A 26,159-nucleotide genomic window follows, 5' to 3' on the forward strand; every position below is an offset into this window, starting at 1 on the left:
AAGCAGCATAGCACAGGCCTGCGAGTGGGGTCATGGGTTCTAATCCAGACTCTGCCATTTGTCTGTTGTGTGGCCTTGGGCAAGTCACTTCACTTCTCTGGGCCTCAGTTACCTCATCTGTAAAATACCTGTCTACATATTTTGTTTTGTTGTCTGTCTCCCCCTTCTAGACTGTAAGCCCGTTGTTGGGTAGGGATCGTCTCTATATGTTGCCGACTTGTACTTCCCAAGCGCTTACTACAGTGCTCTGCACGCAGTACGTGCTCAATAAATATGAATGAATGAATGAATGAAAATAGAAATTAAGATTGTGAGGCCCAGGTGGGACACAGACTGTCCAACCTGATTTGCTTGTATCCAGTGCCTGGCACTCAGTAAATGCTTAACAAATACCACTATTATTATTATTTTTAGTTAGCGCTTAACATATACATCCTAATAAGTATTACTATTACCTGGACTGTGTCCAACCTGATTAGTTTGTATCTACTCCAGTGTTTGGTTGGTGCTTGGCACATAGATAAGCATTTAGCAAATACCTTAAAAATATGTGTAAGGGGCCACGGCCTTGAGCCCCAATCAGCCCCCCTCATTTTACTTTAAGTGATATTTGTTAGGAGCTTATTACGTGCTAGGCACTAAACTAGAAAAATCAGGTTGAACAGAGTCTCTGTCCCACTTTGGACTCATAGTCTTAAACCGCATTATACAGATGATTTTTAGACTGTGAGCCCACTGTTGGGTAGGGACTGTCTCTATATACTTCCCAAGCGCTTAGTCCAGTGCTCTGCACACAGTAAGCGCTCAATAAATACGATTGAATGAATGACAGTGCCTTGTGCATAGCGCTGCATGAGAAGCAGCATAGCCCAGGCCTGCGAGTGGGGTCATGGGTTCTAATCCAGACTCTGCCATTTGTCTGTTGTGTGGCCTTGGGCAAGTCACTTCACTTCTCTGGGCCTCAGTTACCTCATCTGTAAAATACCTGTCTACATATTTTGTTTTGTTGTCTGTCTCCCCCTTCTAGACTGTAAGCCCGTTGTTGGGTAGGGATCGTCTCTATATGTTGCCGACTTGTACTTCCCAAGCGCTTACTACAGTGCTCTGCACACAGTAAGTGCTCAATAAATATGAATGAATGAATAAATGAAAATAGAGATTAAGATTGTGAGACCCAGGTGGGATACAGACTGTCCAACCCGATTTGCTTGTATCCAGTGCTTAGTATGGTGCCTGGCACTCAATAAATATGAATGAATGAATGAATGAAAATAGAGATTAAGATTGTGAGGCCCAGGTGGGACACAGACTGTCCAACCCGATTTGCTTGTATCCAGTGCTTAGTATAGTGCCTGGCACTCAATAAATATGAATGAATGAATGAATGAAAATAGAGATTAAGATTGTGAGGCCCAGGTGGGACACAGACTGTCCAACCCGATTTGCTTGTATCCAGTGCTTAGTATAGTGCCTGGCACTCAATAAATATGAATGAATGAATGAATGAAAATAGAGATTAAGATTGTGAGGCCCAGGTGGGACACAGACTGTCCAACCCGATTTGCTTGTATCCAGTGCTTAGTATAGTGCCTGGCACTCAATAAATATGAATGAATGAATGAATGAAAATAGAGATTAAGATTGTGAGGCCCAGGTGGGACACAGACTGTCCAACCCGATTTGCTTGTATCCAGTGCTTAGTATAGTGCCTGGCACTCAATAAATATGAATGAATGAATGAATGAAAATAGAGATTAAGATTGTGAGGCCCAGGTGGGACACAGACTGTCCAACCCGATTTGCTTGTATCCAGTGCTTAGTATAGTGCCTGGCACTCAGTAAATGCTGAACAAATACAACAATTATTATTATTTTTAGTTAGCGCTTAACAAATACATATTAATAAGTATTACTATTACCTGGACTGTGTCCAACCTGATTAGTTTGTATCTACTCCAGTGTTTGGTTGGTGCTTGGCACATAGATAAGCATTTAGCAAATACCTTAAATATATGTGTAAGGGGCCACAGCCTTGAGCCCCAATCAGCCCCCCTCATTTTATTTTAAGTGACATTTGTTAGGAGCTTATTACGTGCTAGGCACTAAACTGGAATAATCAGGTTGAACAGAGTCCCTGTCCCACTTTGGACTCGTAGTCTTAAACCGCATTACGCAGATGATTTTTAGACTGTGAGCCCACTGTTGGGTAGGGACTGTCTCTATATACTTCCCAAGCGCTTAGTCCAGTGCTCTGCACACCGAAAGCGCTCAATAAATACGATCGATTGAGATGAGGTCACTGAGGCCCAGAGAAGTGAGGTGACTGGCCCAAGGTCACACAGCAGACAAGTGGCAGAGCCGGGATTAGAACTCGGGTCCTCCGACTCCCAGGCCCCAATGCTTTCCTTCTTCATTTTACCCTCGTCACTCTACACTCCCTGGACCTCAGTTTCCCCCTCTGTAAAGTGGGTAGGTCCATTCCCTCCAATTTCTTTCCACAGGAGGGGGGGGCGGGGAGAAACGCTCCCTGTTCCCGCCCCTTTCCTCCTTCTGGCCAATCAAACCTCTCGCTTCGCCTTGATGGACAAGCTGGGAGCCTGAGGCGGCGGCTTCTGCGCAGGCGCAGCGTGGGTGGGGGGAGCGTGTCGGGGCGCGCGACGCTCGCCTCGCCTTCGCGCCCCTCCCCCACCCCACTGGGACCACGTGACGCTCACCTTGGGTCGCTCCCTCCGCCCCCATCCTTACTGGGTTCACGCGCCCGGCTTGACCGGTCGCGCGCACGTCGGGGGTTGCCATGGCGACGCGTGGTGTGTGCGCGCGTCGGTACCCGCCCCGCGGAGCCCCCTCCGAGTCTTGAACGACTCTCCCAACCGCCGGTGAGAGGAGGGGGCCCCGGGGGCAAGTGGGGGCAAACCTGAGGGGATGGCGGCGGAGGGAGAGGGGGTGAGGGGAAAGGGACGGGGCTGGAGAGACAGGGGAACCAATATTAGGGGGTGGGGGGTGAGCAGGGCTGTGAGGGGCAATACTGAGGGGAGGGAGCCGTCTTGAGGGGGCAAATACTGAGGGGTGGGAGCAGTGCTGGGGGGGGGGGTAATGCTGAGGGGTGGGAGCGGTGCCGCCGAGGGCAATAAGAAGGGTGACATCCTGAGGGGGCAATGATGACGGGAGCGAGCAGTGCCCAAGGGGCAAGTACTGAGGGGAAAATACCGAGGGGAGGGTTCAGTGCTGAGGGGGCAATACTCAGGGAGAAGTACTGAGAGGAGGGAGCGGTGCTGAGGGGGCAATACCGAGAGGAGGGAGCGGTGCTGAGGGAGAAATACTGAGAGGAGGGAGCAGTGCTGAGGGGGCAATACTGAGGGAGAAATACTGAGAGGAGGGAGCAGTGCTGAGGGAGAAATACTTAGAGGAGGGAGCAGTGCTGAGGGGGCAGTGCTGAGGGAGAAATATTGAGAGGAGGGGGCAGTGCTAAGGGAAAAATATTGAGAGGAGGAAGCAGTGCTGAGGGAGAAATACTGAGAGGAGGGAGCAGTGCTGAGGGAGAAATACTGACAGGAGGGAGCAGTGCTGAGGGAGAAATATTGAGGGGAGGGAGCAGTGCTGAGGGGGCAGTGCTGAGGGAGAAATATTGAGAGGAGGGAGCAGTGCTGAGGGAGAAATACTGAGAGGAGGGGGCAGTGTTGAGGGAGAGATATTGAGAGGAGGGAGCAGTGCTGAGGGGGAAATATTGAGAGGAGGGAGCAGTGCTGAGGGGGAAATACTGAGGGAGAAATATTGAGAGGAGGGAGCAGTGCTGAGGGGGCAATACTGAGGGAGAAATAGAGGAGGGAGCAGTGCTGAGGGAGAAATATTGAGAGGAGGGAGCAGTGCTGAGGGAGAAATATTGAGAGGAGGGGCAGTGCTGAGGGGGCAATACTGAGGGAGAAATACTGAGAGGAGGAAGCAGTGCTGAGGGGGCAGTGCTGAGGGAGAAATATTGAGGAGGGAGCAGTGCTGAGGGAGAGATATTGAGAGGAGGGGGCAGTGCTGAGGGAGAAATATTGAGAGGAGGGAGCAGTGCTGAGGGGGCAATACTGAGGAAGAAGTATTGAGAGGAGGGGGCAGTGCTGAGGGAGAAATATTGAGAGGAGGGAGCAGTGCTGAGGGGGCAGTGCTGAGGGAGAAATATTGAGAGGAGGGGGCAGTGCTAAGGGAAAAATATTGAGAGGAGGAAGCAGTGCTGAGGGAGAAATACTGAGAGGAGGGAGCAGTGCTGAGGGAGAAATACTGAGAGGAGGGGGCAGTGCTGAGGGAGAAATATTGAGAGGAGGGAGCAGTGCTGAGGGAGAAATATTGAGAGGAGGGAGCAGTGCTGAGGGAGAAATATTGAGAGGAGGGAGCAGTGCTGAGGGAGAAATACTGAGAGGAGGGGGCAGTGCTGAGGGAGAAATACTGAGAGGAGGGGGCAGTGCTGAGGGAGGAATATTGAGAGGAGGGGGCAGTTCTGAGGGAGAAATATTGAGAGGAGGGAGCAGTGTTGAGTGGGTAGTGCTAAGGGAGAAATATCGAGAGGAGGGGGCAGTGCTGAGGGAGAAACATTGAGAGGAGGGAGCAGTGCTGATGGAGCAGTGCTGAGGGGGTGGTACTGAGGGAGCAATACTGAGAGGAGGGGGCAGTGCTGATTGAGAAATACTGAGAGGAGGGAGCAGTGCTGAGGAGGGAGTAGTACTGAGGGGAGGGAGCAGTTCTGAAGGGGAAATACTGAGTCAGGGAGAAGTTCTGAAGGGGAAATACTGAGTCGGGGAGCAGTACTCAAGGAGAAATACTGAAAGTGGAGTAATACTGAGGGGGAAATGCTGAGGGGAGGGAGCTTTGTTGAGGGGGCAATACTGAGGGGAGGAAGCAGTACTGAGAAGCAGCGTGGCTCAGTGGAAAGAGCCTGGGCTTGGGAGGCAGAGGTCATGGGTTCAAATACCAGCTCCACCACTTGTCAGCTGTGTGACTTTGGGCAAGTCACTTCACTTCTCTGGGCCTCAGTTCCCTCATCCGTAAAATGGGGATGAAGACTGTGATTCCCCAGTGGGACAACCTCATCATCTCGTAACCTCCCCAGCGCTTAGAACAGTGCTTTGCACGTATTAAGCGCTTAATAAATGCTATCATTATTATTCTCTGAGCCTCCGTTACCTCATCTGTCAAATGGGGATGAAGGCTGTGAGCCCCATGTGGGGACAACCACTTTGTATCCCTCCCAGTGCTTAGAACAGTGCTTTGCACATATTAAGCGCTTAATAAATGCTATCATTATTATTCTCTGAGCCTCCGTTACCTCATCTGTCAAATGGGGATGAAGGCTGTGAGCCCCACGTGGGGACAACCTGATCACTTTGTATCCCTCCCAGCGCTTAGAACAGTGCTTTGCACATATTAAGCGCTTAATAAATGCTATCATTATTATTCTCTGAGCCTCCGTTACCTCATCTGTCAAACGGGGATGAAGGCTGTGAGCCCCACGTGGGGACAACCTGATCACTTGTGTTGCCAACTTGTACTTCCCAAGCGCTTAGTACAGTGCTCTGCACACAGTAAGCGCTCAATAAATACGATTGATGATCACTTTGTATCCCTCCCAGCGCTTAGAACAGTGCTTTGCACATATTGAGCGCTTAATAAATGCTATCATTATTATTCTCTGAGCCTCAGTTACCTCATCTGTCAAATGGGGATGAAGGCTGTGAGCCCACGTGGGGACAACCTGATCACTTTGTATCCCTCCCAGCGCTTAGAACAGTGCTTTGCACATATTAAGCGCTTAAGAAATGGCATCCTTAGTATTTACTGAGGGGGGAGCAGGACCAAGGGGGAAATACTGAGGGGAGGGAGCAGTGTTGAGGGGGGGGAAATACTGAGGGGAGGGAGCAGTGTTGAGGGGGGGAAATACTGAGGGGAGGGAGCAGTGTTGAGGGGGGGAAATACTGAGGGGAGGGAGCAGTGTTGAGGGGGAAATACTGAGGGGAGGGAGCAGTGTTGAGGGGGGGAAATACTGAGGGGAGGGAGCAGTGTTGAGGGGGAAATACTGAGGGGAGGGAGCAGTGTTGAGGGGGAAATATTGAGGGGAGGGAGCAGTGTTGGGGGGGGGAAATACTGAGGGGAGGGAGCAGTGTTGAGGGGGGGAATACTGAGGGGAGGGAGCAGTGTTAAGGGGGAAATACTGAGGGGAGGGAGCCATGCTGAGGGAGCAATACTGAGGGGCAAATTCTGAGGAGAGGGAACAGCGTTGAAGGGGGCAATCCTGAGGGAAGGGAGAAGCGTTGAGGGGAAAATACTGAGGAGAGGGAGTAGTGCTGGGGGGGCAATACTGAGGAGGAAATACTAAGGGGAGGGAGCTGTGCTGAGGACAACAGTGAAGGGGCAATAGTGAGGGGAGGGATCAGGTGTGAGGGGGCAATAGTCATTCATTCATTCATTCAATCATATTTATTGAGCGCTTACTGGGTGCAGAGCGCTGGACTAAGCGCTTGGGAAGTCCAAGTTGGCAACATATAGAGACGGTCCCTACCCAACACTGGGCTCACAGTCTCGAAGGAATTTATTACTCTATTAAGGAGGAAATGCGGAGGGAAGGGAACAGTGCTGATGGGGCAGTACTGAGGGGCGGGAGTAGTGCTGAGAGGTCGGTAGTGAAGGGGAAATAATGAGGGGAGGAAGCAGTTCTGAGGGCAATACTAAGAGGAGAGGGGCAATATTGAGGTGACTGGGTGGTACTTAGGGGGCAGGAGGGTTGATACTGGAGGGAGAAGGCAGTATTGAGGAGAGAGCAATATATATATATATTTTTAATGGCATTTATTAAGCGCTTACTATGTGCAAAGCACTGTTCTAAGCGCTGGGGAGGTTACAAGGTGATCAGGTTGTCCCACGGGGGGCTCACAGTCTTCATCCCCATTTTCCAGATGAGAATATTGAAGGTTGGGGACAGTACTGAGGGGAGGGGGCCGTATTGAGGGAGAGGGGAAGAGGGGGAGTACTGAAGAGGAGACGGGCAATTCATTCATTCAGTCGTACTTATTGAGCGCTTACTGTGTGCAGAGCACTGTACTAAGCGCTTGGGAAGTCCCAGTTGGCAACATATAGAGACGGTCAGTCAATCAATCGTATTTATTGAGCGCTTACTGTGTGCAGAGCACTGTACTAAGCGCTTGGGAAGTCCAAGTTGGCAACATATAGAGACGGTCAGTCAATCAATTAATCGTATTTATTGAACGCTTACGGTGTGCAGAGCACTGTACTAAGCGCTTGGGAAGTCCAAGTTGGCAGCATATAGAGACGGTCCCTACCCAACAGTGTAGAAGGGCAATGCTGTGGGAGAGTGAACATTTCTGGGAGGAGAGGGGTAATATTGAGGGAACAGAGATAAAGCAGGTGAAGCAGGGAGTTCTGAGGAGAAAGGAGAGAGGTACCTTCCTCTCTCCCTCCCCCCCTCCCAAGCGCTTAGTACAGTGCTCTGCACACAGTAAGCGCTCAACAAATACGATTGAATGAATGAATCCCCCACACCTTACCTCCTCCCCTCCCCACATCACTTGTATATATATATACAGCGTGGCTCAGTGGAAAGAGCCCGGGCTTTGGAGTCAGAGGTCATGGGTTCAAATCCCCGCTCCACCACTTGTCAGCTGTGTGACTTTGGGCAAGTCACTTCACTTCTCTGGGCCTCAGTTGCCTCATCTGTAGAATGGGGACTAAGACTGTGAGCCCGATGTGGGTCAACCTGATCACCTTGTAACCTCCCCAGCGCTTAGAACTGTGCTTTGCACATAGTAAGCGCTTAATAAATGCCATCATTATTATTATTATATCTTTGTACATATTTATTACTCTATTTTACTTGTACATATTTATTCTATTTATTTTATTTGGTTTATGTTTTGTTGTCGGTCTCCCCCTTCTAGACTGTGAGCCCGCTGTTGGGTAGGGACCGTCTCTATACGTTGCCAACTTGGACTTCCCAAGCGCTTAGTCCAGTGCTCTGCACACAGTAAGCGCTCAATAAATACGATTGAATGAATGAATGAATACGATTGAATGAATGAATGAAAGGGGCACAAAAGACCTCCTTGGAGGGAGAGATATTTTTCAAGGAGCCAGAGGATGAGCTGGGGAGATGAGCCACCTCGGGGGGGATGGGTAAGTTAGGAGGCAAAAAATGAGACCCACCTTGGTAGAAGCAGAAAAAGCAAGACTGTTGTCTGTGATGATGCAGGGAGGGGAGTGAGGGTGAGGGGCAGAAATGCAGAGAGGAATAAGTGACCGGTGATGCCGGGGGGAATGGGGAGCTGCCATGTTCCAGGAGCTTTCTGAGGCAGCCGGAGACTGGATAGACCTCCCAAGGGGGTTGGCTGAGAAAGCTGGGCAGCGGGGAAGTTGGTTTTATTGATGTGTCGGCTTAACCGAACAATTTCACTCCGAGCGCCCTACAAATCCTCCAACTAGGAAATCCAAAACCCACGATCAATACCCCCGGCGGCCCCGGGGAGGGAAGAGAGCGGTGAGCAACAGGTGGTACTGGGAGGCTGCCATCTCAACCGAGGGAGCAAGGCCGCCCGGACGGACAGAGGGGATGTAGGAGAATGAAACCCATCCTTTCCCCTGCTCTGGCAAGGATTCCTCATCCCTACCTTGGCCAGGTGATCAGAGAATGGCAGGAGGGCAGGTGCCCCCTTCCCGCCAGCTTTCTTGACCGACAGGTCCCTTTCAGGATCCCAGATCAGCCGCTTTCCTCCCATTTTGCGCACCCTCCTCCGGAAAACAACCCCTCAGTTCTCATCATATTAGCAATGATAATATTATTAAGCGCTTACTATGTGCAGAGCACTGTTCTAAGCGCTGAGGAGGTTACGAGGCGGTCAGGTTGTCCCACGTGGGGCTCACAGTCTTCACCCCCATTTTACAGATGAGGCAACCGAGGCCCGGAGAAGTGAAGTGGCTTGCCCAAAGTCCCACAGCTGACAAGTGGCGGAGCCGGGATTTGAACCCATGACCTCTGACTCCAAAGCCCAGGCTCCTTTCCGCTGAGCCACGCTGCTTCTCTGGTAGAGGAACAGTGTAATCTTATCTATCAATCAGTTGAATTTATTGAGCGCTTACTGGATGCAGAGCACTGGACCAAGTGCTTGCAAGAGTGCCCTATAACAGTGTTGGTAGACTCATTCCCTGTCCACCAGGAACTTACAGTCTAGTAGACTAATCTAGTGGCCTAGTGGGTAGAGCCCAGACCTGGGAATCAGAATCAATCAATCAATCGTATTTATTGAGCGCTTACTGTGTGCATTGGTTTCTAATCCCGGCTCCCCAACTTGTCTGCTGGGTGTCCTTGGGCCAGGCACTTCACTTCTCTGGGCCTCAGTTCCCACATCTTGTAAAATGGGGATCAAGACTGTGAGCCCCATGTGGAACAGGGACTGTGTCCAACCTGACTAGATTGTACCTATCCCGGCAGTTAGTACAGTGCCTGGCACATAGTAGGCGCTTAATAAATACCATAACTCACTGTGGGCAGGGAATGTGTCTATGAGCTTTGTTCTATTGTGCTTTCCAAAGCACTTAGCACAGTGCCTGTCACATAGTAGGCACTTAATAAATACCATAACTCACTGTGGGCAGGGAATGTGTCTATGAACTTTGTTATATTGTGCTTTCCAAAGCGCTTAGCACAGTGCCTGGCACATAGTAGGCACTTAATAAATACCATAACTCACTGTGGGCAGGGAATGTGTCTATGAGCTTTGTTCTATTGTGCTTTCCAAAGCACTTAGCACAGTGCCTGTCACATAGTAGGCACTTAATAAATACCATAACTCACTGTGGGCAGGGAATGTGTCTATGAACTTTGTTATATTGTGCTTTCCAAAGCGCTTAGCACAGTGCCTGGCACATAGTAGGCACTTAATAAATACCATAACTCATTGTGGGCAGGGAATGTGTCTATGAACTTTGTTATATTGTGCTTTCCAAAGCGCTTAGCACAGTGCCTGGCACATAGTAGGTGCTTAATAAATACCATAACTCATTGTGGGCAGGGAATGTGTCTATGAACTTTGTTATATTGTGCTTTCCGAAGCGCTTAGCACAGTGCCTGGCACATAGTAGGTGCTTGCTTAATAAATACCATAACTCACTGTGGGCAGGGAATGTGTCTATGAACTTTGTTATATTGTGCTTTCCAAAGCACTTAGCACAGTGCCTGGCACATAGTAGGCACTTAATAAATACCATAACTCATTGTGGGCAGGGAATGTGTCTATGAACTTTGTTATACTGTGCTTTCCAAAGCGCTTAGCACAGTGCCTGGCACATAGTAGGTGCTTAATAAATACCAGAACTCACTGTGGGCAGGGAATGCGTCTATGAACTTTGTTATATTGTGCTTAGTACAGTGCTCTGCACACAGTAAGCACTCAATAAATATGATTGATTGATTGAAGGTAATGTTGATATCCAGGGAGGACATTGAGAAGAGGATCGAGGGGCCCACCCCGCTTCCGTCCCCCTGATCCCACCCTGCTCCCCACTGCTGCTCCCAACCCTCGGTGAGCCCCAGGCCCGGCATGCGCCATGTCTGGTCGTTCCGGCACGGAGAAGAAGCGCCGAGCTGCCTCCCAAGCTGCGGAAAAAACCAGGACCCCATCGGGGCCACAGCTGGAACCCCCACCCCTGCCCACTCCCACGCAGGAAGAGCTCAGTAAGTACCTTGCCAACATCACTGTTGGATCTGGGGGGCAGGGAGGGGCGATTATAGCTCTTAATTTTTTTTTATGGTATTTGATAAGCGCTTGCTATGTGCCAGTCACTGTGCTAGCACAGGGGTAGATAATAATAATAATAATAATAATAATGATGGTGGTATTTGTTAAGCGCTTACTATGTGCAAAGCACTATTCTAAGCGCTGGGGAGGTTACAAGGTGATCAGGTTGTTCCGCGGGGGGGGGGGGGGGGGGGGGGGCTCACAGCTTTAATCCCCTTTTTACAGATGAGGTAACTGAGGCACAGAGAAGTCAAGTGACTTGTCCAAAGTCACACAGTTGACCTTTGGAGGAGCCGGGATTTGGACCTCTGACTCCAAAGCCCGGGCTCTTTCCACTGAGCCACGCTGCCATGATCAATCATTCATATTTATTGCATGCTTATTATAATAACAACAATGTATTAAGTGCTAACTTCTCTGAGCCTCAGTTCCCTCATCTGTAAAAATGGGGATTAAGACTGTGAGCCCCACGTGGGACAACTTGATCACATTGTATCCCCCCCCCAGAGCTTAGAACAGTGCTTTGCACATAGTAAGCGCTTAACAAATGCCAACATTATTATTATTATTACTATGTGCCAGGCATTGTACTAAGCACCGGAGTAGATACAAGGTAATCTGGTTGGATAGAGTCCCTGTCCCACATGGGGCTCACAGGTTTATGCTGAGCACTGTACTAAATGCTTGGGAGAGGACAATCAGCAGAATTAGAAGGCACATTCCCTGCCCTTAATGAGCTTACAGTCTAGAGGATACAAGTTAATCAGACCTTGTCCCACGTGGGGCTCGTGGTCTTCATCCCCAGTTTCCAGATGAGGGAACTGAGGCCCAGAGAAGCAAAATGACTTTGTCAGGGTCACACAGCAGTCAAAGGGCAGAGCCGGGACCAGGACCCCTGTCCTTTGACTCCTGGGCTCTAGCCATTAGGCCACGCTGCTTCTCACTCTCTTGCTGCATGACTTTGGGCAGGGCCCACGCTTCATCATCATCATCATCATCATCAATCGTATTTATTGAGCGCTTACTGTGTGCAGAGCACTGGACTAAGCGCTTGGGAAGTACAAGTTGGCAACACATAGAGACAGTCCCTACCCAACAGTGGGCTCACAGTCTAAAAGGGGGAGACAGAGAACAAAACCAAACATACTAACAAAATAAAATAAATAGAATAGATATGTACAAGTAAAATAAATAAGTAATAAATATGTACAAACATATATACATATATACAGGTGCTGTGGGGAAGGGAAGGAGGTAAGATGGGGGGATGGAGAGGGGGACGAGGGGGAGAAGAAGGAAGGGGCTCAGTCTGGGAAGGCCCCTCTGAGCTTCAGTTTCCTCAACTGTAAAATGGGGATAAAATTAGGCCCATTAGGCTCTGAACCCGTATATGGGACAGAGACTGTTTCTGATCTGCTCCTCTTGTAAGTACCCCCAGTTCCTAGAACAGCGCTTCACAAATAGTAAGCACTAAAGAAGCCCCACAGTTCCGGCGGGCAGGAGACTTGGACTTTGGTGTTTATTTGGTGAGGGAGAGCTGGGAGTCAAAGGGAGGCCACTAAGTCTTGATATTGGCATAGGAACCGAGGGGAGACCTAAGTAGACACTCTCGACTGGAAGTTCCTTGAGGGCTGGGATCCGGCCTACCCATTGTATTGAACTGGGACTCTCCCAGGTGCTAATACGGTGTTCTGGACTTAGCCAATTGGGAAGCAGCGTGGCCAAATGGATACAGCCTGAGCCTGGGGATGATGATGATGATGGCATTTATTAAGCGCTTACTATGTGCAAAGCACTGTTCTAAGCGCTGGGGAGGTTACAAGGTGATCAGGTTGTCCCACAGGGGGCTCACAGTCTTAATCCCCGTTTTACAGATGAGGTCACTGAGGCCCAGAGAAGTGAGGTGACTTGCCCAAAGTCACACAGCTGACAATTGGCGGCGCCGGGATTTGAACCCATGACCTCTGACTCCAAAGCCCGGGCTCTTTCCACTGAGTCACGCTGCTTCCCATGAGGGAGTCAGAAGGACCTGGGTTCTAATCCTGGCTCTGACACTTGTCTTCTGGGTGACCTTGGGCAAGTCACTTCACTTCTCTGGGCCTCAGCTACCTCATCTTTTAAATGGGGATGAAGGCTGGGAGCCCCATGTGGGACAGGGACTGGGTCCTTATATCTACCCTAGTGCGTAGTACAGTGCCTGGCACGTAGTGAGCACTAAACAAATGCCATTAAAAAAGACACAGTCCCTGTTCTTTATGGGGCTCATGGTCGAAGTAGGAGGGGGAGAACAGGTATTGAACCCCCCAATCAACCGATGAGGAATCGAAGGCACAGATTAATGACTTGGCCAAGGTCATACAGCAAGTAAGTGTTGGATAGTGGCACTTAGTAAGTGTCTAATGAATACCATAAAAAAGCCCATCCTCCCTCCTACTTCGCCTGGAAGCCTTGTGAGGGACAGGGACTGTATCCGACCTGATGAACGTGTACCTACCCCAGCGCTTAGTACAGTGCCTGGCACATATTATGTGCTTAACAAATACCACACTTATTACTAATTATTATAGAAAGCACCAAGTGCAGCAGCGTGGCTCAGTGGAAAGAGCCCGGGCTTGGGAGTCAGAGGTCATGGGTTCAAATCCTGGCTCTGCCAATTGTCAGCTGTGTGACTTTGGGCAAGTCACTTAACTTCTCTGTGCCTCAGTTCCCTCATCTGTAAAATGGGGATGAAGACAGTGACCCCCCTTTGGGACAACCTGGCCACCTTGTAACCTCCCCAGCGCTTTGAACAGTGCTTTGCACATAGTAAACACTTAACAAAATGCCATCATTATAGAGAAGCAGCGTGGCTCAGTGGAAAGAGCAGGGGCTTTGGAGTCAGGGGTCAGGGGTTCGAATCCCAGCTCTGCCATAGTTGTCAGCTGTGTGATTTTGGGCATTTAACTTCTCTGTGCCTCAGTTCCCTCATCTGTAAAATGGGGATGAAGACTGTGAGCCCCCTTTGGGACAACCTGACCACCTTGTAACCTCCCCAGCGCTTAGAAAAGTGATTTGCACATAGTAAGCGCTCAATAAATGCCATTATTATTATTATTACCAAGTACCATTATCATTACTATTAGCAGTCAATCAATGGTATTTATTGAGCGCTTACTGTGTGCAGAGCACTGGACTAAGCGTTTGGAAGAATACTGAACAACAGAGGCGGTAGAACACGACCTTCAGGGAGGAGTAAGAGGTCAATGAATACCATCGACTGATTAATTGATTGATTGATTGATTGATGCAGACCGGGATTCGGGAGAGGGGGAGTCTGAATGGCAGCTTCAGGTTTCATTTAGTTTTGCTGAGAGCTCACCTCCTCCAGGAGGCCTTCCCAGACTGAGCCCCTTCCTTCCTCTCCCCCTCGTCCCCCTCTCCATCCCCCCATCTTACCTCCTTCCCTTCCCCACAGCACCTGTATATATGTATATATGGTTATACATATTTATTACTCTATTTATTTATTTATTTATTTATTTTACTTGTACATTTCTATCCTATTTATTTTATTTTGTTGGTATGTTTGGTTCTGTTCTCTGTCTCCCCCTTTTAGACTGTGAGCCCACTGTTGGGTAGGGACTGTCTCTATGTGTTGCCAATTTGTACTTCCCAAGTGCTTAGTACAGTGCTCTGCACATAGTAAGCGCTCAATAAATACAATTGATTGATTGATTGATTGATTGATTTAGTTCTGAACCTTTTAAGCGCTGGATATTCACCCTCAATGCCACAGCACATGTGTCAGTTAAGTATTGATATTAACGTCAGTCTCCCCCTGTAGACTGTAAACTCGTTGTGGGCAGGGAACATGACCCCCAACTCCATTGTATTGGACTCTCTCAAGCTCTTAGTCCAGGGCTCTGCACATAAGGAGTGCTCAATAAATCCCATTGATTGATTCAGGAGAGGATTGGGTGCGGAGAAGTCCTTTCTGCCCAGCCCGACTCTCTGGGAAACACAAGGCGTGAGGGCTTTGTCAATCAATCAATCAATCAATCAATCATATTTATTGAGCGCTTACTATGTGCAGAGCACTGTACTAAGCTCTTGGGAAGTACAAATTGGCAACACATAGAGACAGTCCCTACCCAACATTGGGCTCACAGTCTAAAAGTCGCCACCTGCCTCAGTTTCTCCACCGGGGCAAATCAATCAATCAATCGTATTTATTGAGCACTTACTATGTGCAGAGCACTGTACTAAGCGCTTGGGAAGTACAAATTGGCATCACATAGAGACAGTCCCTACCCAACAGTGGGCTCACAGTCTAAAAGGGGGAGACAGAGAACAGAACCAAACATACCAACAAAATAAAATAAGTAGGATAGAAATGTACAAGTAAAATAAATAAATAAATAAATAAATAGAGTAATAAATATGTACAACCATATATACATATATACAGGTGCTGTGGGGAAGGGAAGGAGGTAAGACGGGGGGATGGAGAGGGGGACGAGGGGGAGAGGAAAGAAGGGGCTCAGTCTGGGAAGGCCTCCTGGAGGAGGTGCCTCAGTTCCCTCATCTGTAAAATGGGGCAAAGGCGCCCACCGGCTCTCCCAGCCCCTCCTGGTCCCCATGATGGCCCAGCCCTCCCTTCCTCCCCTTCCTCAACCCCCGCCCACCCCGGGTGGCAGAGCAAACAGCATCTCTTTTCCCCGGGAAGCCCGTTACCACGGAAACCCGGCCCGCTCCACCGCCCGGCAAATTCCGAACCCACGAGCTGCTTCATCTGTTCGGGTACCAGCCAAAGGAGGCCCGATGATGGGGTCCCCCTGGCACCTCCCGGCCTTCCCGCCTCCCACGCCTGGGATGGGGAGCATCCGGGAGGATCCGGGGAGTGGACGAGCCAGCAGAGGTGGGCGTGGATGCCCCCTTGGATGCCAGGGACGGAGCCAGGGTAGGGGAGAAGTGAGTGGATGGTGATGGGCCCGGGGGAGCTGTTGTGGTAGCAGCTGCTCCCTTCCCATCATGCCGGCCCCCCCCAAATATTTGGGCCAGAATTAGAGTTTCCTGGGGGGCGGTTAGGAGGGGGAGGGTCTCCTGGGCTTCGATTTGCCGCTAATTCTAGAGAAAAAAGGGACACAAGGCAAGGAGGGGCTGGGGGAAGGCAGGAAGGAATCATAAAACTCTTGGCCTGGTGGACTGATCACTGGAGTCAGAAGGACTTGGGTTCTATTCCCGGCTACGCCACCTGTCTGCTGTGGGACCTCGGGCAAGTCGCTTCACTTCTCTGGGCCACAGTTCGTCTGGAAAATGGGGGTGAGGAGTGTGAGCCCCATGTGGGGCAGGGACTGTGTCCAACCCGATTAGCTTGGATCTACCTCAGCGCGTAGTATAGTGCCTGACACGTAGTAAGAACTTAACAAATACCATAAAAAATATAATTACAAGAATCAACCAGTCAATCCATGGTATTTATTGAGCGCTCACTGTGGGCAGAACATTCATTCATTCATTCAGTCGTATTTATTGAGCGCTTACTGTGGGCAGAGCACTGGACTAAGCACTTGGGAAGTACAAGTTGGCAAAATATAGAGACGGTCCCTACCCAACAACGGGCTCACAGTCTCACTGGACTAAGCGTTTGGGAAGGGACAATACAACAGAATCAGCAGATATGTTCCCTGCCCATAAAAAGCTTACAGTCTAGAGGGGGGGGATAGACGATAATGTAAATAAATAATTTATAGTGTCGAATTTAAAAATACGGACATAAGTGCTGAGGGGTTGGGGATGGGGTGAATAGCAAGTGTCCAAAGGTCACAGAGTAAAGGCAGATTAGGTGCCAAGCACTGTATTAAGCGCTGGGGTAGGTACACGATCATCAGGTCAGATACAGTCCCTGTCCCTCACAAGGCTCCCAGGCTAAGTAGGAGGGAGGACAGGCTTTTTTTATGGTATTCGTTAAATCAATCAATTGTATTTATTGAGCGCTTACTGTGTGCAGAGCACTGTACTAAGCGCTTGGGAAGTACAAGTTGGCAACATATAGAGACAGTCCCTACCCAACAGTGGGCTCACAATCTAGAAGGGGGAGACAGAGAACAAAACCAAACATACTAACAAAGTAAAATAAATAGAATAGATATGTACAAGTAAAATAAATAGAGTAATAAATATGTACAACATATATACATATATATAGGTGCTGTGGGGAAGGGAAGGAGGTAAGGCGGCAGGGATGGAGAGGGGAACGACGGGGAGAGGAAGGAGGGTGTTTAGTCTGGGCTTAGTTTAACTTAGTAAGTTAAACACTTACTAAGTGCCACTATCCAACACTTACTTGCTGTATGACCTTGGCCAAGTCATTAATCTGTGCCTTAGATTCCTCATCTGTTGATTGGGGGGTTCAATACCTGTTCTCCCCCTCCTACTTAGACCATGAGCCCCATAAAGAGCAGGGACTGTGTCTTTTTTAATGGCATTTGTTTAGTGCTTACTAAGTGCCAGGCACTGCACTACGCACTAGGGTAGATATCGGGTAATTAGGTTGGACATAGGCCAGTGTCCCACGGTGGGGCTCACAAACTTCATCCCCATTTTACAGCTGAGGGAATTTGGTGTCTCGGTTCTCATCTCTCTAGCACCCACACCATTAGTCAATCCATCAGTTTATCGTATTTATTGAGAGCTTAATGTGTGCAAGCCCACGTCATCCCCCGGGCCTGGAATGCCCTCCCTCTGCCCATCCGCCGAGCTAGCTCTCTTCCTCCCTTCAAGGCCCTACTGAGAGCTCACCTCCTCCAGGAGGCCTTCCCACACTGAGCCCCTTCCTTCCTCTCCCCCTTGTCCCCCTCTCTATCCCCCCATCTTACCTCCTTCCCTTCCCCACAGCCCCTGTATATATGTATATATGTTTGTACATATTTATTACTCTATTTATCTTACTTGTACATATCTATTCTATTTATTTTATTTTGTTAGTATGTTTGGTTTTGTCTCCCCCTTTTAGACTGTGAGCCCACTGTTGGGTAGGGACTGTCTCTATATGTTGCCAATTTGTACTTCCCAAGCGCTTAGTACAGTGCTCTGCACACAGTAAGCGCTCAATAAATACGATTGATGATGATGATGATGATGATGATGCAAGCCACTGCGCTCTATCCACTAGACCACACTGCTTCTCCTTCAGGCTAAATCTCGTTCCACTGCCCGCTCCCAATCCAGCAGTCCCGCAGTCCCAGCTATCTGGTCCTTCTCCCCGCAACCCACCTCCACCCCCTGGGCACAATATGACCCAGTTCCATAATTCTCCTGATGACCAGACCCAATTGGAGACAAAGTCAATCAATCAGCTTAGTGCTCTGCACACAGTAAGTGCTCAATAAATACGACTGAATGAATGAATGAGTCAATCATATTTATTGAGCACTTACTGTGTGCGAAAAGCCACATTAAGTGCTGGGGACGGAGAGTACAACAGTATAGCAGAGTTGGTAGAAATGTTCCCTGCCCACAAGGAGCTTACCGTCTAGAGTGGGAGAGAGATATTAATAGAAATAAGTGATGGATGTGCACGTTAGTGCTATGACGCTGAGGGAGTGGGGAATCAATCAATCAATCAATCAATCAATCGTATTGTGTGCAGAGCACTGTACTAAGCGCTTGGGAAGTACAAGCTGGCAACATATAGAGACAGTCCCTACCCAACAGTGGGCTCACAGTCTAGAAGGGGGAGACAGAGAACAAAACCAAACATACTAACAAAATAAAATAAATAGAATAGATAGGTACAAGTAAAATAAATAAAAGGTACAAATCCAATTACTCAAACCTCCTGACCTCTCGACCAACCTCTCGGCTGCCCGAAGAGGAACTCCAGGTTAAGGGATAAACCCTGGAGTGAGGTGGGCAGGAGAATCAATCAATCAATCAATTAGTCAATCAGTGGTATTTATTGAGCGCTTACTAAGTGGAATGCTTGGGAGAGTGCAAATCCGAATTGGTAGACCCTTTCTCTTCCCACAAGGAGCTTCTTCATTTATTTATTTTTTTAAGGGTATTTGTTACGTGCTTACTATGTGTCAGGCAGTTTTCTAAGCCCTGGGGTAGATACAGGCTAATCAGGTTGGACCCAGTCCCTGTCCCACATGGAGCTCACAGTCTTCATCTCCATTTTACAGATGAAGGAACTGAGGCCCAGAGAAGTGAAGTGACTTGCCCTCTAGAGCAGCATTTATAGGAGAGGGGAGAGGGTCAGGATGCCTGGGTTCTGGGGAAGGGGGCCTGAGCCTGTGGGCTCAGTTTTCCCGGGTGGAGGAGAGGAGGTGGGTGACCTGTGGAGGGGGCAGGGGAAGGAGAGCGGGAGGCTGAGGTCACTCGCTGGCCTAGGACAAGTCGTCTCCACTGTCTCTTTGACCTTCTTCAGAGGTCATAGAGTCTGTCGAAGAGGTGGAAGAAGAAGAAGAGACGCTCCCTTTGGAGGAAGTGGTGGATGTGGTAAGGTGCCCAAAGCCCCTCCGCCCCAGGTGGATCACAATAGCATGGCGAGCTGGGGTGAGGGGATGACGGGGCAGGGAGGGAACAGTTGGGACCGCAAGTCGACTTCTCCCCATCCTCTCTGCCAGGAAAACCTGGGGCCTTCACCTCCCCTCCCCTCCCGTCTCAAGAAACCACCCCTCCCCTGACCCCATCCCCTTCGGGAGCAGAGAGGAGGGGAGGGCTGAATGGGGGGTTGGAGGTCCCCCCACCTGCTTCCTTTCACCCGTCCTGGCCCAGTTGGCAACTGGCCACCAGACGGTTTGGATGAACATCTGGTTGGGTGTCCAGATGTCACCTCAGTTGGATCTTATTTTCCACAGCCCCTCCCTCCCACAGCCGGAGGACTGGACCAGTTCTTTCCCTCCCAGCTAGTATCCTGGTGCCCTTCTGACTCTCCGTTGCTGTTCCAAACCCCAACGCCAAGGAAGCTCACAGAGAACCCAGCATGGGTCCAAAATCTGGGAGTCCACCCAGTCGGAACTGACCCCAGGGGCGCAGAGCCTGAATCTGGCCTGTCTGGGCTGGGGCTGCTCCTACCCAGAAACTTCTGGGAGATCGTAGGTTTTGTCATCTTGGAAGCATCCGGGGCTTCCACACAGGACTGGCTCTTCATCCCTCACGAGGGAGGGTGGCACTTGGAAGGGGGGAATTCTGCCCGTTACCTTTGGCCGAGGGCCAAAATAAGGGAGCCTGGAAGGACCACCCTGCCCTTATTCCAGCTTTGCTTCGAGAGCATGCTGGACTGGGCTCAGGTCCATGGGCAAGGATTGGGGGACCCCTAGGTGACCGGAGTTCACACTCCTCCCTCCTTGACCTCCCCCAGTGCCCCCCATCGTCCTCAAAATACCAGCTGTGGTTTGATGTGCTTAGAGAAGGAGAAAGAGGAGGAGGAGGAGGAGGAAAATGAGCAGGAGTAGGATGAGGAGGTGGAGAAGGAGAAGGAGGGCTCTGCTTCATGCCCTGTCCCCTCCCCCTGTCTCTGCTCCATGCTTGGGAATCCCAAGAACCTGCCTCCTCTCTCCTCCCGCTCCGGCCCCAGGTCCCCAACCCTAATGCACCCTATGATTCTCTCACACCGCCCGCGCCCTCACAGAAGCCCTACTTCCGTTGTCGAACGGTGCTGAGCGGCCTGTCGGCGGCCTCGTGGACGGAGGAGCACGATGCCGTCCTGGAGTGCTTCATTCAAGACCCCCGGGAGCCCATGGTCAGCGTGTTCATCGATCCCTATGCAGGGCTGAAGGTGGAGCTGGGCATGCCCGTGCAGGTAGCCCCATTCATCACTCCCCTCCTCCCGCTGCCCCCACCGGCCTCCGCCCCTCGCTCTGAGCGTCTGAGCCCGTTTCAGGGCCAACAGCCTCCTCCCACAATCCTCCCTGCAACCCGGCCCCTGGCCCATCTCCCCTGCCCCTCTCCACCCATTCATTATCCCCCAAGAAGCAGCGTGGTCCAGTGCATAGAGCTCGGGGGCCTGGGAGCCGGGGGACCTGGGTTCTCATCCCGGCTCTGCCACGTGTCTGATGTGGAACCTTGAGCAAGTCACTCACTGGGCCTCAGTTCCCTCATCTGCAAAATGGGGATTCAATCCCTCCGCTCCCTCCTGCTTTGACTGTGAGACCGGCTGATTTTGTGTCCACGCTAGCACTTAGAATAGCACTTGGCACATAGCGTTTTACAGACGCCATTATCGTTCTCCCTTCGAACAATCCTTTGCTCCCTCCCTCCCGATATGGTTTCAAATCCTTGCCCACCAGGGTCAGACCCTGCCCTTTTCCCAGCTTCCAAAGCCCCCCATCCCTCCCCACCATCCCCCTTTTTTAAGCCTCCTTCTAGGACCCTTAACTCCTCTCCAGTTTCTCCCCATCCATTTGGTCACGAGGCGACCGATCCAGGCCCTGGACTCTCTCCCTTGATTGGGGGTCTGGGGAAGGTCTGCCCAGTGCTGGATTCGGGGTGGGCGGGGGCCTGAGACCCCAGTCTATCATTTAATACAAATACGTCGTGAATGTCGGCTCGGTGCAACCCTCCTCCCCGCCCCCAGCTTCCAGAAGCATCCAACACTCCCCTCCGGCCAGCGTCCTTCTTGCCGCCACGGCGGGGATGGGCGCGAGCCACCCCTTCCACGCCCCCCGCTTCCCCCCAGACTCAGAACCAGCTGACCTACTTCATCCGGCAAGCGGCCGTCCCCATCACCCCGGACAACTTCGAGGCCACCGTGCAGTTTGGGACGGTGCGCGGCTGCTACATCACGGCCCTGCTCCGCTTGATCAACGGAGTCTACGCCCCGCAGATTTTCAGTACCACCTCTTGGCCGGAGAGTATCCGCAACCACTTCGCCGCCCACCTGCACAAGTTCTTGGCCAGCCTGACTGGTGAGAGGGACCCCAATCCCCCTCCCCGGTCCTCCCACCCCGCAGCCTCGTCTTGCCCCTCTGGAGGAGAAGCTGAGGATGGAACTTCTTTCTCCTGTCGTTCTCCTGTCCCCCTCCAACTTGTCACTGCCTCTTGCCTTCTAATCCCGGCCCCACCACTTTCCTGCTGTGTGACCTTAGGCAAGTCATTTCACTTCTCTGTGCCTCAGTTCCCTCATCTGCAAAATCATCATCATCATCAATCGTATTTATTGAGCGCTTACCATGTGCAGAGCACCGTACTAAGCGCTTGGGAAGTACAAATTGGCAACATATAGAGACAGTCCCTACCCAGCAGTGGGCTCACAGTCTAAAAGGGGGAGACAGAGAACAAAACCAAACATACTAACAAAATAAAATAAATAGAATAGATATGTACAAGTAAAATAAATAAATAAATAAATGAGTAATAAATATGTACAAACATATATACATATATACAGGTGCTGTGGGGAAGGGAAGGAGGTAAGATGGGGGGGATGGAGAGGGGGACGAGGGGGAGAGGAAGGAAGGGGCTCAGTCTGGGAAGGCCTCCTGGAGGAGGTGAGCTCTCAGCAGGGCCTTGAAGGGAGGAAGAGAGCGAGCTTGGCGGATGGGCAGAGGGAGGGCATTCCAGGCCCGGGGGAGGACGGGGGCCGGGGGTCGATGGCGGGACAGGCGAGAGCGAGGTACGGTGAGGAGATTAGCGGCGGAGGAGCGGAGGGTGTGGGCTGGGCAGTAGAAGGAGAGAAGGGATTCAATGGGGATTCAATTCCTAGTCTCCTTCCTACTTAAGTCCGACCTGATGATCTTGTACCTCCAGCCTCCCCAGCACTCAGTATAGTGTTTGGCATGTAGTAAGTGCTCAACAAATACCACAATTATTATCAAATAAGCAGGGGAAGTAGCGTGGCCTACCAGACAGAGCCCAGGCCTGGAAGCAGAGGTCCTGGATTAGCTGTGTGAAGTCACTTCACTTCCACTGTGCCTCAGTTACCTCATCTGTAAATTAGGGATTAAGACTGCGAGCCCCACGTGGGACATGGACTGTGTCCAACTTGATTATCTTGTGTCCAGTCCAGCGCTTAGTACAGTGCCTGGCATGTAGTTAGTGGCCTGGTACATAGTAAGCGCTTCATACCGTTGGAATGATGATGATGATGATGGCATTTATTAAGCGCTTACTATGTGCAAAGCACTGTTCTAAGCGCTAGGGAGGATACAAGGTGATCAGGTTGTCCCACAGGGGGCTCACAGTCTTAACCCCCATTTTACAGATGAGGGAACTGAGGCACAGAGAAGTTGTCAATCAATCAATCAATCAAATTTATTGAGCGCTTACTGTGTGCAGAACACTGTACTAAGAGCTTGGGAAGTCCAAGTTGGCGACATATAGAGACAGTCCCTACCCAACAGTGGGCTCACAGTCTAGAAGGGGGAGACAGAGAACAAAACCAAAAATATTAACAAAATAAAATAAATAGAATAGATATGTACAAGTAAAATAAATAAATAGAGTAAAAAATATGTACAAGCATACATACATGTGCTGTGGGGAAGGGAAGGAGGTAAGTCACACAGCTGACGGGATTTGAACCCGTGACCTCTGACTCCAAAGCCCGGGCTCTTTCCACTGAGCCACGCTGCTTCTCAATAAGTGAACAAACAAACAAGAGCAATGCGTCTCCCCCAGTGCTTAGTCAAGTGCCTGGCACACAGTAAGCGCTCACCAAGTGTAAAGATAATAATACCGGTAATTTACTGAACGCTTATCAGTGGGCGTCCTTGGGGAGGAAAGGCCAAACCGTCCCCGCATCCTAACGTCAGCGAAGATGACTTCCGCCTCGTCCCCCCACGGTTTCTGCGGGGACCATTCATTCATTCATTCGTTCAATCGTATTTATTGAGCGCTCACTGTGTGCAGAGCACTGGACCGGAGCGCCCCTCCCTCTGCGTAGCCCGATGGGAGCAGGCCGAGGTTATGGGGCGGCCCATTGGGAGCCCCCCCGGAAAATCAGCCTCCCCCCCTCCCCCTCTCCCCACCTCCGCCGGATCAGGAAGGGGACCCATCCCGGGAGATGAACGTAGAGGGACGACGGGGGGGATGAGATGAAGCGGATCAGCAAGCGATTTTCATCAGCGCCAGTTGTCGAGGCTGGCTCCCATAGTGAAGGAGGAGTTGATGAGTAAAGGCAGCATATAAACAGCTAACAGATGTCACTATTGAGGCCCAAACTGTGTGCTCATATAGAGTGACAAGTCTGAGGTTTTACAGGCTCTGAGCCACATAGCTCGTGTGTCTATATATATATATTCACACATATTTCTACACATTTATTATTTCATATTGACACCTTTCCCTTCCTCTCCCCACACCTCCCCCCTTCCCCTTCCCTGCCCCCCCTCCTTTATCCCTCCTCCTGCTTGTCCTCCTCTTCCCACCCCTCTTTCTCCTCCCTCTCTCTCTCTCTCCTCCTCCCCCTCCTTCTCTCCTTCATTCTCCTCCTCTTCCTCCTCCCAAGAAAAAACGTTGTGGCCTAGTGGAAAGAGCAGAAGACTGGAAGCAGCGTGGCTCGGTGGAAAGAGCCCGGGCTTTGGAGTCAGAGGTCATGGGTTCAAATCCCGGCTCCACCAGTTGTCAGCTGTGTGACTTTGGGCAAGTCACTTCACTTCTCTGGGCCTCAGTTACCTCCTCTGTAAAATGGGAATTAAGACTGTGAGCCCCCGTGGGACAACTTGATCACCTTGTAACCTTCCCAGTGCTTAGAACAGTGCTTTGCACATAGTAAGCGCTTAATAAATGCCATTATTATTATTATGGGGATGAAGATTGTGAGCCCCCCGTGGGACAACCTGATCACCTTGTAACCTCCCCAGCGCTTAGAACAGTGCTTTGCACATAGTAAGCACTTAATAAATGCCATTAAAAAAAAAAAGTCAGCAGACCTGAGTTCTAGTGCTGGTTCCACCACCTGCCTGCTCTGTGGCCGTGGTGCCTCAGTTTCCCCATCTGGCAAATGGGGATTCACTAACTGTTCTCCCTCCTACTTAGAGCGTGAGCTCCGTGTGGGACAGGGACTGGGTCTGAACTGATTTACCCTCTCTCCACCCTGGTGCTCTGGGACACTGAAAGAGCTTAACAAACACCACAATTATTATTATTAGCACAGTGCTTGATGCATAGTAAGGGCTGAACAAGTACCATGAGGTCAGGGATCGAGTTTGCCAACTAAATTGCACTGGACTCTCCCAAATACTTAGTCCAGAGCTCCTCACGGAGTTAGCTCTCAATAAATATCATTTAATGATTGATTATTAAGTCCTGCTATTATTATTATTCTCCTCTTCCTTCTCCCCATTTTCTTCTTCGTTCAATCGGTGGTATTTATTGAGTGCTTACTCTGTGTGGAGCCCTTGGGAGAGTCCCCTACAAGAGTTAGCAGACACGTTCCCTGCTCACAGAGAGCTTACAGTCTCCCCCTTCTAGACTGTGAGCCCACTGTTGGGTAGGGACCGTTTCTATATGTTGCCAAATTGTGCTTCCCAAGCGCTTAGTACAGTGCTCTGCACACAGTAAGAGCTCAATAAATACGATTGAATGAACGAATGAATGAATACAGTCTATATTCTTCTTCCCTTTCTTGCCCTAGCTCAATCAGTCAGTGAATGAATGGTATTTATTGAGTGTTTACATTATATATTACATTATATATTAGACTGTGAGCCCACTGTTGGGTAGGGACTGTTTCTATATGTTGCCAAACTGTGCTTCCCAAGCGCTTAGTACAGTGCCCTGCACACAGTAAGCACTCAATAAATACGATTGAATGAATGAATGAATGAATACAGTCTATATTCTTCTTCCCTTTCTTGCTCTAGCTCAGTCAGTGAATGAATGGTATTTATTGAGTGCTTGCATTATATATTACATTATATATTAGACTGTGAGCCCACTGTTGGGTAGGGACCGTTTCTATATGTTGCCAAACTGTGCTTCCCAAGCGCTTAGTACAGTGCCCTGCACACAGTAAGCACTCAATAAATATGATTGAATGAATGAATGAATGAATACAGTCTATATTCTTCTTCCCTTTCTTGCCCTAACTCAGTCAGTGAATGAATGGTATTTATTGAGTGCTTACATTATATATAACATTATATATTAGACTGTGAGCCCACTGTTGGGTAGGGACTGTCTCTCTATGTTGCCAACTTGGACTTCCCAAGCGCTTAGTACAGTGCTCTGCACACAGTAAGCACTCAATAAATGCGATTGATTAATTGATATTAGGATTTATTTATTCATCTTAATGTCTGTCTCCCCCTCTAGGCTGTAAGCTCGCTGTGGGCAGGGGACGTGACCGCCGGTTCTGTTGGATTGGATTCTCCTGGGCCCCTAGCCTAGTGCTCTGCACATAGTAAGCGCTCAATGAATGCCATCGACGATGACGATTGATGATGCTAACTG

At 50.1% G+C, this 26,159-nt stretch overlaps 1 protein-coding gene across 1 annotated transcript in view; it reads left to right on the forward strand.

The window, feature by feature from the left end:
* The first annotated feature begins 2,782 nt into the window (after positions 1-2,782).
* DNAH2 (dynein axonemal heavy chain 2) overlaps positions 2,783-26,159 on the forward strand; it is a 204,084-nt gene continuing 180,707 nt past the window's right edge. The window contains exons 1-5 of the mRNA XM_038768829.1: positions 2,783-2,876; positions 10,478-10,717; positions 19,192-19,262; positions 20,398-20,568; positions 21,445-21,673. Of these exons, the coding sequence (XP_038624757.1) occupies positions 10,591-10,717; positions 19,192-19,262; positions 20,398-20,568; positions 21,445-21,673 (598 nt within the window). The 5' untranslated portion in view covers positions 2,783-2,876; positions 10,478-10,590. The remainder of the gene's footprint in view (positions 2,877-10,477; positions 10,718-19,191; positions 19,263-20,397; positions 20,569-21,444; positions 21,674-26,159) is intronic.

This window comes from Tachyglossus aculeatus, chromosome Y4 (genome assembly GCF_015852505.1).
Source record: "Tachyglossus aculeatus isolate mTacAcu1 chromosome Y4, mTacAcu1.pri, whole genome shotgun sequence".
Classification (NCBI taxonomy): Eukaryota; Metazoa; Chordata; class Mammalia; order Monotremata; family Tachyglossidae; genus Tachyglossus; species Tachyglossus aculeatus.